We start from the raw sequence: 16,526 nt of genomic DNA on the forward strand, positions 1-16,526 counted from the left end.
GTAGGCGTTCGTGTGTGTGTGTATGTGGGCATATATGTTTGTGTCTGTGTGAAGGCATGAGTGTGTGTATGTGTCTGTGTGTGTGTATGCGTGTGTGTGTGTGTGTATGCGTGTGTGTGTAGGATATGGACGCAACCTGGAGACGGTTTTCGCAAGAGGAGCAGCATCGTGAGGCCGGTCGACGCGACGGTGATGCTGCAGAGGGTGCTGGCGGGAAAATAAAATCAGCGTAACATCAAAAGCAGTCAAATGAGAACAATAAGCAATCGTGATTGCTCAAAAAAAAAAAATGGACCCAGAAAATACTTTTATTTTCCGAACAGTTAATTTTTAATTAATTTTTTAAGATGTCCGATTTTTCAAACAAGGCGTGATCTTGATGACGTCACAAATGATGTACTTTTGCGCATCTTCACTGGCGGTTCCACGTCATGATAATCAAGAAACGAATTAAATATTGCGCTCTACGCTTGCTATCAACCCTATCGTTGCCAATACACGTGAGTAAAGATTCGAATTGAATATTTTGCTCTGTGAATGGCACTTCATCATTTGTGACGTCATCGGCAGAAGCGTAAACAATGAAAGCGCACCGATTTAAGTACTTTTTAAAATATTAAACTTAAACAAATTATTTAAAAAATGGTGAGATTCTATGTTTTTAAGCATGCTCTGTCAGAAAAAAATACTTTCAAAGTTTGGAAACGACCCCAATGTGTTGCAGTTTCTCGTTTTTTGTAAGCTTTATTTATTCCGGGAAGGAGAAACTAAATGTATAGCCTCGAGCTAATGCGAAAAAGTGCTATTTTTGAATGAAATATAACTTAATAAATTTCAAAAGTTAACTTGATTCCCCCCCCCCCCCTTCATTCTCGGAAATGCATCGTTCACTTCCGAATACTCTTCAATCATTAGAAAAATTTCACAATTTAAGACGATTTTTTTCTTCTGCTGGTTCATAAACTCATGCTCAAATCTCACGAAATGTCCATCAATTTGACGAAAAGTTTACTCAGAGCATTTTTTACGAAGCCAAACTTCGTCCTCAAATACGAAGGAATTTTTTTTTAGCTTTGAGGATGATTGGACGAGATTTTTTTCCGCTTGAAAAGGTGTTTAAAATATCTTTGCATGTATACAGTAGTCAAAAATAATAATACCAGAGGCGTACCCAGCATGGGTAACACCTGGGGCGGAAATTGGGGTGGCACTCCCCCCCCCTTTCTACAAACGCAAAAAAAAAAAGAGAGAGAGAGAGAGAGAGAAACATGAAATTCATACAATTTTCAGAAACAACTACATTTCTGAAAAACGAAATTTTAATGAGGGTTGATGTTAAAAAACAAATAAAAGTGGGGGACCGGAGGCTTGCCCCCGTAAAATTTTTGGAATAGTAGTCTTAAAAATGCATTTTAGCTTCATATTTTCGAAAACCGCCTCGGGTGTCACCCGTCTGGGGGGTGACACCCGAGGCGGACCTCCCCCTCTCCGCAGAGACGCCACTACTAATACATATATATTTTTTAAATGCAGGCATGCTTTTTTTTTCACAGTTTCACTGATTCATGGTATTTACGTAAAACGGCTAGCACGAACGAATTTGTAAAATTTTTGCCATTTCGTGAAACTGAGTTTAGCTATACATGACATGTATTGCTTTTCTGCAATAATTTTAATCCAACCGAAATAGGATACAGTAATCCAGACTAATACGTGATCCAGGTTGTTCGAATGAAAAAAAGTGCGGATTTAAAAAAAAAAAAAAAACTATAAATTTTGAGCCAAGCGAAGACCGGTTTAAAGGGTCCCGAATAATGAGTGTTTCCTGTACTATGCATTCAAAAATTTAGTTAAACTTTCATTGATGAGAGATTAATATTTTGAAAACTAAGCTGAATTTGCATAGTAAAAATAATTTAATGGACTGATGCAATTGGCCGATACTAGAGTTTGTCAAGTGTTGCCAAAGCAGTAAATGAAACTTACGTTTTAGTAGAAATATATATAAAGAAGTTAAAAAAATGGAGCGTTATATTTTATTCTAGCAATTCAACGAACTGCTTGCTTATAAAATTAGTTTTGATTTTCTAAGTCTCTGAAATGCCGATAAATGTTTCTGACGGCATCGTGCAAAAATAATACAAGAACGACATATGATAATTTTAATCATGAATTTATTCGAAAATATTTGAGTGTACGATGACTTCTGTGGCACATTATTTCTCTGTCTCTTCTTTTTTTGACCCATTTAAAAAAGAAGATCCGTCAATATTTTGAAAAAACTGCAGGATTTTATTTAGAATGACATAGGAATAATGTGAAAAAATATTTGACGTCATATTCGAATTCAGTTTTGCGTTATTTTGGTTTTACTAAAAAATTTCAAAGTGTACGAACACTTTTGGGAGCCACTGTATATGTTCCTTATAGAAATCCTCAGTTTTACGTCGAATCTTTGCCTAATTTGGTCCAGAGGTCCTTAGATGCTCAGGAATTCACATATGGCAGGGGGGAGGGGGTTCGCAAGAAAATTCGTGAAATGGAATGCTTTCGCGTTTTAGTTAGAATGACTGAATTTTCGGGAAAATGAGAAAATCCAGGTCTAAAAAATTGTTCTTTTCTACATATTGACCTTAAATTTTACATATTTTTTTCTTTGTTCTATTTCTGGCTGATTGTTGAAAATGCGTCACTTAAAAAAACTTTTATTTCCGAGGTAGACCGTACAATGTCAGGTAACGCAGGCAGTTATATCACATAGAGGAAGAATTTACAAACAATGCACAAAGAAATGCCCAAAACTTTAAAAACTACTATTAACATAACTGCGTTTGGGGAACTGCACAATAGAAACTTACCTGCATTTTTCATTCCTCGAAATTTCTTCAGCGTAACAAGTTAATTTATTTTGTTGTTGGCGGGGAGAAAGGTGCTCATAAGACTTTTGAATAAATTTTCAGTGAAATCTCATTTCATGCTCGGAGACCAATGTTGAATTTAATCTTATTCTTCGGAAACTCACTTCCTGAACTTTTTCCCTTAAGAAAAAAAAAATAATAATTCGAATTTTTACCTTTTGAATTCAAATTATGTTTTTCGCATTCACGTGTGTGTGTATGTAGGCGTGTGTGTTTATGTGTGTGGGGGGGGGTATGTGTGTTTGTGTGTGTGGGAGGTATGTGTGTTTGTGTGTGTGGGAGGTATGTGTGTTTGTGTGTGTGGGAGGTATGTGTGTTTGTGTGTAGGGGGTATGTGTATGTGTGTAGGCATGTGTGTTTATGTCTGTGTGCCGGTATGAGCGTGTGGGTAGTTGAATGTTTGTGTATGGGAGGGGGGAATGCGTATGTGTGTGTAAGCATATGTGTTTGCGTCTGTGTGCAGGCTTGAGTGTGTGGGTATTTGTGTGTGTGTGTGTATGTGTCTGTATGTATGCGTGTGTATGTGTTTGTGTGCGTGGTCGTGTGTGTGTAGGTGTATGTGTGTGTGTGTATGTAGGCGTGTGTGTTTATGTGTGTGTGGGGGGGGGTATGTGTGTTTGTGTGTAGGGGGTATGTGTATGTGTGTAGGCATGTGTGTTTATGTCTGTGTGCAGGTATGAGCGTGTGGGTAGTTGTGTGTGGGGAGGGGGGAATGCGTGTGTGTGTGTAGGCATATGTGTTTGTGTCTGTGTGCAGGCTTGAGTGTGTGGGTAGTGGTGTGTGTGTGTGTATGTGTAGGTGTCTGTATGTATGTGTTTGTGTGCGTGTGTTTGTGTGTGCAGGTGTATGTATGTGTGTGTATGTGTACGTGCGTGTATGTATGCGTGTAAGCGTAGCATATGGACGCAACCTGGAGACGGTTTTCGCTAGAGGAGCAGCATCGTGAAGAGCAGGTCGACGGTGATGCTGCGGAGGGTAGCGGTGGGAAAATAAAATGATAGCACATCAAAACAGTCAAATGAAAGCAATAAGCAATCGAGATTGCTCAAAAAAAAAAAAAAAAGAGAGAGAGAGAGAGAGAGAGAGTTGGTAAAATGTTGAATGAGCACATTATTATTATAAGAATCTTATATAATTAAAAACTGAGCGTATGTAACTATGCACGTATGTCCAAGTTACTTCTCTCGAACGCCAGTGAACTGACCATCGAACCAGGGATCGATGGATTCGTAATCTTTCCGTCTTTATGTTTGGCTATTTAACATATTCCTCCGATAGTAATTAGCAGAGATATCAATTAAAAACTATTCATTATGACACTCAGATTTCGACATAAATAAAATAGGACATAAATAAAATAGGACCTTAAATAAAATAGGATTTTCCACGTTTGGACTTCTAGAGAGTAGGCGATTCGATGAAGGTCATCTGAAAGATTTAGAAAATGTCTTAAAATGATTTTTTCTAAAAAGTGGATATGTTCTCTTTTGATAAACTACTCCTCAATTCTAAAGTTAAATAAAATAATAGTTTAAAAAACTAAAAAAACACACTTTCGTAGCAAAATGAAGTAAAAAGTGAAAAATAATCTTTGAATGATAGTAGTTGACCAATCACTTAATTTTAATGAAATACAAAAAATCGTGGGGTGCTGTCTATTTACACTTTTTCATGGATAACAAATGGAAGAAATTCAAGACAACTGGTAAGAAGCCCCCCGCGCTTTTTTGTATTACATTAAAATTAAGTGATTGGTCAACTACTATCATCCAAAGATTATTTTTCAATTTTTAGTTCATTTTGCTACGAAAGCGTGTTTTTTTAATTTTTTAAACTATTATTTTATTTTTCTGTTTTTTAGTCTTATGTTGGAGAATTATTATTCGACGAAAAAATTTATAAAACGAGTGCGAGGTAATATTTTAAAGTTAAGACAAGGGCACCCCGATGGGAAGCTACTGTGAGTCATCGATGTACGTTTGCGGAAATCATATTTATATTACTTTGAAAGTTTGAGATACATTTGAGTAAAAGTTTTGTTCAACAATGGTCTGATCAGCAATGAATTTGCAATTGAAGGCTCACCTAAATTTTGGCATGAAATTAGTTAAAAACAATTACATTTCATGTTCTAATTACCTTGGAACATTGGAACAAATTTTGTCTGATGCAGAAAACTAAAAGGTTTTTGTAGATATTTTTAAATAATTTTTGCGAGCATTTTTTGTTTTTTTTTAATTTTTCCTTGTTCACATTGTTGGATTTATGCCAAACTATTGATTAAAATTGGAGGAAACTCACAATTAAAAGAGTTAATTAATTAATTTGATTATAGAATATTGCATTGTCATCGGGTCTGAGATCGCGTGCCAAATTTCAAAAGAATCCGATCGCAGGAAGTGGGCGAAATTTGAGCTGCAAGATTCCTTTACAAGATACATACATACATACATACAGGTGAAGCTAATAAAAGCGTGTTAAAAAGAAAACAAGAGCACACACAAGAAAGACAGATGTACAGTACCAAATAAATATTTATTGAGCCACAAGTATAAAAAATGGCCTCTTCTACCGCTTGACAAGATAAAATAATGATTCTGAAGTATCATCAGCAGAGAAGGCCAAGAGTGCGTATCTCGGAAGAACAATGGCGTGTGCGCATATCCAACTAGTCACGGGCGGGAAAAAAACAAACAGAATGTGCATAAGTAGTTTTTACAATCCTCATGATATGTCGTCACAATATATATAGAGAATATGGCACTTGGACATGAAACAGAAAATAAGAACTTTCAAAGGTAAAAGAGAAACTAGATGTTAAATCCCGGTTATCACAAATTTGCCATTTCAACTGCGCTTGCGCGCGGACTTGGCTTTTTGGGCTTTCTGTTTCAAGATTTCGTGTTGCTTGTTTATATTTAGGCTGAGCGAGAGTCCCACCAAATTAATGAATGCGATTAGAATATTTTCACAGCGATTTCGTGATATAATATATGAAACTACGGATATGAATAACTGATAATCTTAAGAGAAAAATGACACTTCAATATTTATTAGCTTGGAAATATTTATTTAATTATATAAATGTAAAACACGTAAGGTAAGTGTAGTTCAAAAATGATTTTAATATTAGTACAGAAATCCGTCTTTTGCGGATATTTTAAGTTAGGCGTAAACAACTTAGTATTATACATTTTTATTTAGGTTGAGGGTTCGGATTTGTATTAGAAGTGATGCTGCAATTCTAGTACTCTTCTGAGGTTAAACATTTGTACCCAAAAAAGGACAGACAAATCAGACACCGAATCCATTAATAATTAAGACGCAAAATTCAATCTTTACCAAGGCCTAAAAACTAAATCAGAGAAAATTTTGTGATTTCTAATTTTTTTTATCAGTTGCCATCTCATATTTATTACCAAATTTAAAATGTTTGTAATTAATTTTAGCAAGATTTTTGAAATCAGCTAAGTCCGCGCGCAAGCGCAGTTGAAATGGCAAATTTGTGATAACTGGGATTTAACGTCGAGTAAAAGAGAACACGGATATAGCGCGCCTCGGCATTGTTGGCAGTCGGCGGAAGAGTCAAACACATCAAATTCGCAGGAAATGGGGGAGAGCAGCAGTAAACACGACCAGCCAATCAAGACGTCCACAACGTGCTCAATAATATGGAGTTTGGCGCGAATTTTTAAGTTTATTCTTCCATGGTAACTAAAAACGGCGCTTCAAGGAAAAAACCCATATAAATATGGAGTTTGGCGCGAATTTTGAAATTGATGCTTCCATGTTAACTAAAAACGGCGCTTCAAAGAAAAAACCCATATAAATACGGAGTTTGGCGCGAATTTTGAAGTTTATTCTTCCATGTTAACTAAAAACGGCGCTTCAAGGAAAAAACCCATATAAATATGGAGTTTGGCGCGAATTTTTAAGTTTATTCTTCCATGATAACTAAAAACGGCGCTTCGAGGAAAAAACTCGTTTCCCGTAGGCTTGATTATGGCAACCCTTGATTCTTTTGTTTTCAAGCGACTTTGAAGTGGACTCGTCCAAGGATGAATGCCAACACGCCTGAGGTATACTAGAAATATCACTTCTTCAGGAGATTCATTTACAAGTAAGCGACCAAGGCACCCAAATAAAGTATTTTTAGTTTTGGAATGTAAATTTTAAAAAGCCCCGATATGTGGACAAATGATATGCTTTTAAAATTAGTTAATAAAATAGTTTTTCATAATAAAATTCAGACACTGTAAACCTCAAGGCTCTTATACCAAGGTCAATTACGATAATATTTTACATATCTATAAATAAGGTTTTAGCTTTAGTATTTTAAAATCGTTTTGCACTTTTTTTTACAGAAATGATGTACAGTTGAAAAATTACAGTACTGTTTACGAATTATCAACATTCCAGTTTTCAAAATAAAATGTTGGGTTGCATTACTAATTGAATAACAGGGTAGAATTAAAATGACATGTAACCAGTTTTAAATGACGCCTGTTATGTTTTCATTTTTCTGCACATTCATACAAATGTGTATAAAACACACGATTTGGATACTGTTTACAAAACACTAAGAATAAAATAGTTCATTAATAATTAGTTCATTTTTTACTCAGTAAAGTTAACGAGATAATTGATTATCACATGTTAAGTACAAAAGTGTTCAGAATTTCCCCGCTCTTACCAAAAAAACTTGTGTGTTTTCAGTCAAGACTGTCTATTTACCTAAAGTTTCCAAATCTGTGCCGGATTTACTTAAGAATCAACTAGAAATAATTTTACAATGCTTCAAATGCTCAAACATATATGTGCTATTCGTTGAAAATGAAATTAACACTGTTCTCGCAATTTTTCAGCCTTTATTTTAAACACCAGTTTTTAAAATAAAACATTTGATTTAATGAAGATGCAATCAACTAAATATAATGCAAAGACGAACGCTAAATTACACTTTATCTATTAAAATTTTAGGTGATCAGTTTCAACTTCTCAATGAATCGATTTTCATTTTAAAACATATCCAAGATTTTACCTCTGAAGCACTGAAAACATTCTTTTAACGAAGTAAATTTAGCAAAAAATCAAAAGATTTGCTAAAATCAAAAGATTTTAGCAAAAGATCAAATTTATAAGTACTGGTAATAAACCGTGTTAAGTACTTAATTTATTTACGGGTTTTGCTTCGTAAATGTAATTTGGAATGTGAACATAATATACATAACTTATAATATAACTTTTTAAAACCTCATTTAAAACAATTTCAGAATTTACATAAAGACATCACAATAAATTACAAATTCTTAAAAACATATTTCCCATTTTTATTTACAAATTCACACATCGAAACTTTCTCAGGCTGCAGAGAGATAAACTCATTAGGATTAATTATAGGGACATAAAATGACAATCGTTAATGTAATTAAAGTAGGAGATGATTGTCAAGTTTACACTAATGATAAAACTATTCCGAACTCAATTTGATAAGAATTAGGAGCAGAAGTATGGAAAACAATTTGCCTTCTTGAAAAGAATTCATATCTACAGCCTGAGAATGGTAATGCAATTATTTACATTTTGACGCTTGAGTTGAAGAAAATCGGCACTTTTTGTTTTGCAAATAGTTGCATCACACTTTTAAATTTGCAATGAACACAAATCGAAACAGCGAAAATAGTTTTTCCAATTACAAAGTCAATGTTTTTGCATCCAGTAGCTACCAAACTACGCGATAAGTTTTTAAAAACGTTCAGTCAAAGCCACTGTTCTCACTTGAAGTTCACTTAAAATAAAACAGCATTTAGAATGCTGTTCGTTCTATTGAGAAAAGTTAGTTCTAACGGAAATAGAAACTTCTGAATGGAACAACGCGATATCTTTGGAGAAATAAAGTGTTTAAACTATATTCATTTGCTGTCTCTTTGGTCCATAAGGTAATTTGCATGGTGAGGGATCATACGTGAGTCCGCTGATCTTTCGACTGTCTTTTGACAAGGTCATTGTGTATGTGCCATAAAGTTTTGTGTATGCTTTTGAAAGAAGGCCTGGAGGTCGGTTTTCTGTTCCAACAGGCCTTCATGAGGTTGTAGATCTCGGTAGGGCAGTCGTCTGGGCGTTTCAAGATGCTTCCCTCCTGAACATACTTAACGACTTCTTCATGCGTCATTCCATAGTAAGGCTGCAGGGCAAAGGTGAAAATTTCCCACAGGACTACACCGAATGCCCAAACGTCCGATTCTATTGTGAATTTGTTGTAAAGAATCGACTCCAGGGGCATCCACCGGATGGGTATGGCGTCGTGCTCATTCCCCTTGTAGTAGTTTGCCGCGTAGATCTTCTGCGAGAGTCCGAAATCCGATATCTTGACGACCATATCGTCGGCGACGAGGCAGTTCCTCGTGGCCAAGTCACGGTGGACAAACTTCCTTTCCGACAAGTACACCATACCGGCAGCCACCTGCTTGGCGATGGTAGTCAGGTCCACGAAAGTCAGACGCACATCACTAAACAGGTTTCCGTTGCCAGTAGTCACGATGTAGTTTGTCGGAGAACAAGACCTTAGGAACTCGTTCAGGTCTCCCTTGCCCATGAACTCGAAAAGAAGACACATGGGCTTGCCGATGGCACAGACACCGAGCAGCTTCACGATGTTCGGGTGATCGAACTCCGCCATGAGGCATGCTTCGCGTTCGAAATCGCTCTGGAGGTCATCGGAAGCCTCGTCCTTCAGCATCTTCACTGCTATCATCGTGAAGTCTTCTCCTTTGACGAGGCCAGGCGCTTTCGCCTGGAACACCCTTCCGAAAGCACCCTGGCCGATGTCTCTAATGTAAATGATGTCGTTCCTGGGATATTCCAGATTCTCTAGCTTGGGGTGCAGTTTAGCTTGAGTGCGATGGTAAGAAACGTTCGATGGTAACTTATCTAGATCTATTTCTACATCCGGATCGTCTCCGCTGCCCAAGTGTGGAGGCCTCTCGCCGGGAGACACGTATCCCGGGGTCGGTGTCTGGGTGCTTGTCTTTTGCCGGATTCGTCTGAGTCCTAGAACGATGGCCAGAAGAATGACAACAGCGGCCAGACTCAGGGAACACGTCATGAGGATGAACGTAGGCGTGAAAAGAGGTTCCGAAGGAGGTTCGAAAATGTCAATGAGCTCGGTGTCCGGCTGAGACCACTGGCTGCTGTTATCTGCAACAAGAGATGGACATCAATTTCAGTTGCGTATACAAAAATGGAGGTGACATTGAAATAAATTCGTACGAAAATTAATAATGGTCTACATTTATTTGCCAACTATTTTGAAGTGTAAAATGAATGCAGTAAATATATCGTACAGGTAGAACGAAGGAGTCACATTTCAAAAACTACGTTTTAGTAAATGCACCATAGCGCGTTTTACACATGAAGCTATCCCGTGTTGATCTAGTGTAAACAGTCGCCGCCAGATAGCGGTTGATACTGGTTTTATATTGATCACTGTGAAGGGAGGGCAGAGGGTGACAGACACAACTTTAAAAGTAGCTATTTTGAGAATTACTCTGCCCCTTCTATTCTAAGCGTGCGATATGTCAACCTCAAAACCTATTCATTTCAAGATTTTGTCACCAAATGTAATATGCATCGATGAATGAGTCTCAAATGTTTTAGATTTTAAATTTCCCGAATTTACATCTTTGAAAAAAATGGAATGTACGGAAAAACCCTAATAGCCTTATGTCGCAGAAAATTTATAGGAACCTCTCTGATAGTCACAATGACCACAGTCCCCCCCCCCCAAAAAAAACAGAATTGTTACGTCTCACATAAGTCATAGAGACATATTTGTGATATGTTTAATGTGACTTCAATACGATGGTATGCTACAACATTTAATTTGTGAATGGTCACTTTGACGTCACTACGAACTTACGTTCTAAGCTGCTGACAACCTGTTGATAACTTGACAGTGACGTTTGCGTTTTTCACGTAGTGATGATATTTCAGTCGTTAGGGTTCAAAAGAAGAATTCTTTAAAACTATTACTTAGAACATATAAGACTTGTTTACTAAAAATTAAAAATGATACAGCTAGAAATAGATTGGGAGTTTTACATTTTGCTAGACCAACAAGGAACAAAAATGCCAGTAATTGAGGGTAAATAATGGACTGTAAACCATGAGATAGTAAAGTGATGTATTTCACAATCTTACCAAGCCAACATAATTGATCTTGTTGCGTAAGATTTCACTTATTATTTATAGTCTTTCCCTATACAGTAGACCCTCGTTTTACGCGGGTTTATTTTACGCGGTTTGAGATTTGACACCTTTATTTTATTTTACCCGGATGAGTTTCGGTTTTATGCGGATGCGGCAATGCAAACAGATAAAATTCTCCCCTCTTTCAAAATCCTAACTCCTAAAGATTGCGGATTACGCGTAATCAACTGCATCTTGGCGTGCTAACAATCGAGCTTGGGCCACTGGAGACATTTTATGCGATAGGTTCCAGAGCTCTTTCGAGAAGTAGAGTTATTAGACTCACACAGTTCAGAACTCACTGGAAGAAGAGCTTTTAGAAGTAACAAAGGATGACAAAACCGACGAGGATACTGACGTCGGTGACGCACAACCAAAAACGTTCACATTGAAAATTTTGAGCCATTCCTAGACAATAGAAATGATCCTTCTGGTTTGTTGGTGAAGGAAGATTCTATCATGGAAATGACGCAAGTGATCACGGATGCGTTAATGCTCTGCAAAGAATTACAGAAAAAAATTCTTAATGATGTTGTGCATAAAAGTCGATATAAGTACACATTAAACATTATTCATCACTTGAATAAATTGTTATCTACGGAACCAAACCCCTATTTTAACACTATTATTAGGTCTCAATTTACGCGGCATTTACGTAACCCCCGCGTAAAACGAGAGTCTAGAGTATTAGCAGTTACAAAAATTTTTAATTCATTTTCAATCACGCACAAAAGAAAATTCTAAAGTGCTCAATATTTGTAAATATGAGGTTAAAATCAATTTAATACATTTTTACCTTCATCTCAATTGAACCCAAACTGTTTGGTTCCTTAAACTATAAAATATTGGATTTTTTACCCGCATTTCGCAGGTAAAATCAAAATATTTCAAATAATTTTTGAGCTTTTATTTTTCAATTTAACAAGTTTTTTTTTAAAAAAAACATTGCACATAATGAGAGAGAAGAGCCATTTTTAGCGGGAAAAGAAAAGACACAACTAATTTGAAAACTGTCTGACTTATTTCAACGCATTTCAAGATTGCAAAACTTATTCAACAGCCAATTTGCAAGCCAAAAAAAGGCAAGTAACTCAACAATGTTCTAACAAACCTGAATCAATACGCTGTTTTTCGAAACTCCTTTTTGTATACACGCGCTCTCTTGTTTCTCTCTATCTTTTTATATTTTCCTTTCCAAAAACCGAGCTTTAAAGTATTGAAATTTCATTTCGTTTCAAAAAGATGAGGAAATAAATATAAAACGCCCTGTTCGATATTCGCGAACTATAAATATAAACTACAAAGCAAAGTGGAGGGGGGAAAAAAGTCAAAAAGTAACGAAGGAGAAAAAGAAAACCTTAGTTGAAAGTTGTAGTTGCGACAAGTTATCGACCGAAAACGAGCTGAATTTACCGACACGTTCCAGCGATAAGCGCTGTTCTAAATCGGAGAAAAGTCGTTTGTTAAACACACATTTTAATGATAAGCAAGCCTTTTTTTTTTCCTAGTCTGCTGTAGGAAGGGAAAAAATTGTGTAAAGTGAAAACTTTCAAATGATCATAGATTGCCATAAAATTCAGAAATATAGTTCAGTTTAATCAACCGAAAAACGGTTTCCTGGAATAAGAAATTTATCGGTTGCGGAAAAAATGAAATAAATATTTGTATTGTTCGTAACTCCAGAGCTCGAATACGCTACCTTGCGGTGCTTAACAATACTACCAAAAAAAGGTAAAACATTCCATTCCACGTGTTTTCTTTGGGGTAAATTACAGGTTTCAGACAGTTTATGGTGTAATGTAATTTCAGAAGAATAGAAAAGAAAGCTTCCCGAAAACACGATGAAAAATTACTGTCATTCACAAAGCTTCAAAGAAAGTTATAAGTTACGGCATTTGTTTGTTTTACCTTTTTCATTCGCCATTAGACAGTGGCTGCAGCGCCCCCTATAGCTTATCGGAGTTGCGAATATTATATGAAAGGCATTTAGTATCAACACTAACTCCATCTATTTTTACTTCCTTTTACAAAAAAGGAAGTATTGTATTCGCAAAAAAAATTTCAATCAAAAATCGACCTTAATTTCCATTTTACTCACCCCCGAATGAACGTTGAGTTTTGTTTTCGACTCGACCACACGTGGATAAGTGCCTAAGAACGTATAGACACCCGAAATATCCATAATGACGATTTTCGAGTTAATTACGACGAATTTTCTCGTGACGTCTGTATGTACGTATGTATGAGCGTATGTATGTCGCATAACTCAAGAACGGCAAGTCCTAGAAAGTTGGAATTTGGTACGTAGGCTCCTAGTGATGTCTAGTTGTGCACCTCCCCTTTTGGTTGCATTCTAAAGGGGTCTTTTGCCCCATTCTTGGGGGCAAATCATTCTTAATTTCGATGTAAACTCAAGTGGTGTAATAATTTGGCGGACACTTGGCGATATATCGCCAGTCTTTTGGTCGCCAAGGATTTTCGTCAACTTTGCGACAAATTTGGCGGTTTTTTTTAAATTTTAAATCTGGTTTCAACTTGGCCACTGTTGGTGATATTTAGAGAGTAAACTATTGAATCACATTAAAATTGCCAATAATGGGGAAATGACATTAAATTGGAGTAAGAGGAAGTCATGTGATGCACACATCAGCTCGTTTTCTCTTAAATTTACAGGAAAGACAGAAACATTTTACATTCTCCTCCCTTAGTTTTTTTCCAAAAAATTGCATTCCTTTTGAACGACATAATTGATATTGGAATTTAATTAAGTTGTAGTTCGTTAATTTTAGCACCATTATTCATACAGGGTCATAATCAGACTTTTGTTTCGGGGAAAGTTTCACCAAACATTTTTCCTGAAATCTATATGATCCAAGTAAATTTGATTTTGTTCATATATCCTACTGACTCTCGTTACAATTTTAGGAAAATATAAAAGATGACGTCCCTATTTAATGAATAATAAGTATGATGTGTACACTAAATAACTTCCTTGTACCCGTTATCGATAACTCAAACGAATAGATGCGTGTACTCATTACTCATATTCAAAGTAGTACTTCTTAAATTCGTATTTTTTGACACAAGTAAAAACACGTGAACTATAGAATTTGGCCCTTTCAAATTCAAAAAATTCGATATTTTTAAAATGAGTTTAAGATTGGTTTTGAGGCTGACATATCGCACGCATAGAATAGAAGGGGCATTTCTAAAAATGACTACTTTTAAGGTCGTGCCTGTCTCACTCTTCAACCCCCCCCCCCCCGTCCCTCCACAGTGAGCAAAGAATTTCGATGTTGTAAGAAAAAGTATTATTTTGTAAGAAATGATGGTCGCAATAACTACAAAATAAAATTTATAAATGCCGCAGATATAGCACTGAATTTGTAGTTTTTCTGTAATGAAAATTTCATTTTTCAAATGAAATTCACAAAAAGAAAAGTTGAATTTTAAACATTGAAAACAAAAAATAGTAGCAACAATATTTTTCAGCAAAAACGTATGATGAAATTTTTTTTTTTTGGTATACTTTTGAAAAATTTCGGAACGGGTTTGAACTTTGAAATCCCACCCCTTGAATACGGCCCTGAAATTATGTTTTATAATTTTCAATATATTGCATCAAGACTTCGTAAAATGGTTAACAAGTAAAATACGAGCTGAAATTACGTCACTTCAGCAGGAACGCAATGCAGATGTTTTAAAAATAACGATTCATTTACATACAAACACTAATGTACTAATTTCTGTTACAAGAAATACTTTACTTAGAAGAAATAATAGCTACCGTTTCCTAAAAACTTGGTGGTAAATCATATGAAGAGATGCGTCCGATGTGCGAGCGAAAAAACCCGAAAATAGCCACCAATCTAACGAGCCCACTTGAGTTAAATCCCTCGACTTCTTCACTTGCTGTTACATCAAATCCCATGATGTAACAGCGAAAGTTACAATTTTGCATCAGCTGCGGGCGAAGATTCTGTAAGTCGGAAAGTAGGAAGGAGCGTTACCGTGGATCAACTAAAGAAAGCGCTCCGTTCCAAGACGAAATGTTTCTCTGTGCTTCGACCAGGAGTACAAGTGAACTTGAGTAAAATTTTCTGGAGACAGTGTGAAGTTTTCCGAAGATCGACCCCCTCCCCCCCCCACACACACACACTCCCCGTCAATACTCTTCAAACATGCATTTAAAAAATCATTAAAAAAACTAATTTTTTTTGAGCAATCACGATTGCGTATTGCTTTCATTTGACTGTTTTGATGTCCTATGATTTTATCCCCCCCCCCCCGCCAGCCTCTGCAGCACCACAGTCGACCGGCGCCCTCACGATGCTGCTCCTCTAGCGAAAGCCGTCTAGAGGTTGCGTCTATATCCTACACTTACACGCATACATACACGCACCTACACACACACACACACATATATATATATATATATATATATATATATATATACACACCTACACACACAAACACATACATACAGACACATACACACAACTACCAACACATACACATACCCCCCACACAAACACACACGCAACTACCCACACACACACATGCCCACATACACATACCCCCACACACAAACATACACGCCTACACACACGCTAAATCGATTGCGAAAAATATAATTTGAATTCAAGATGTCAAAGTTCAATTTTTTTTTTTTTAAATATAATTTTTCAGTTTTAGAATGTTGCCACACCAAAATTTTCGAAAACGGCAACCCAAGATTTGCGGAAAAGTCGGTAAATTCGGATCACAAAAACATACCTGGCTTTGACACTCAGGCTTGAGACGTTGAACTATATTAATTACCAACGTATATACGTTCCTTTTTCTAAACTTCATTCAAAGGAAAGATAGACCAGATGCAAACAAATGATTGTGCCATTTGATGACCTCAATCACGTGCATGGCTTGAACAAGAACAAACTAATGCCACGCAGATGGCGAATGCGTATCCCTATTGGTTAACTTTTTTTTCCCCAAAGAAAAAAATCCCCAAAAATGGCATAGCAGCAAATCTTCTTGCTTACTTTCGGTCAATGTATACCGTGAATAGAGTATAGGTATGTATTTGTATCCATCGTTAACACACTGACTGCGTCGTCGACGGCCTATATATTGACTCCCTGCGCTAAGCTAATTATTTGAAACAATTTGAAGGAAACAGTTTTATTGGACTTTTTCATGAATAATACAGCATACAAAACAAATTCTATGTATTTTTTTCTAGAAATTTTCCACACTGATATTTTTCAAAGCAAGGGGCAACACATAAGGCATCTCGTTTGATCGCGCGCACGCGTGCTTGCATCAGAAAATGTTTTCACAACAAACGCAGTAGTGGCGCCA

General features: G+C 36.4%; 1 protein-coding gene across 1 annotated transcript in view; it reads right to left on the minus strand.

Moving 5' to 3' along the window:
• Window positions 1–8,085: 8,085 nt before the first annotated feature.
• LOC129220425 (tyrosine-protein kinase transmembrane receptor Ror2-like) overlaps window positions 8,086–16,526 on the minus strand; it is a 90,284-nt gene continuing 81,843 nt past the window's right edge. Inside the window, exon 9 of the mRNA XM_054854850.1 lies at window positions 8,086–10,115. Within this exon, the coding sequence (XP_054710825.1) occupies window positions 8,878–10,115 (1,238 nt within the window). The 3' untranslated portion in view covers window positions 8,086–8,877. The remainder of the gene's footprint in view (window positions 10,116–16,526) is intronic.

Source organism: Uloborus diversus, chromosome 1, assembly GCF_026930045.1.
Source record: "Uloborus diversus isolate 005 chromosome 1, Udiv.v.3.1, whole genome shotgun sequence".
Classification (NCBI taxonomy): domain Eukaryota; kingdom Metazoa; phylum Arthropoda; class Arachnida; order Araneae; family Uloboridae; genus Uloborus; species Uloborus diversus.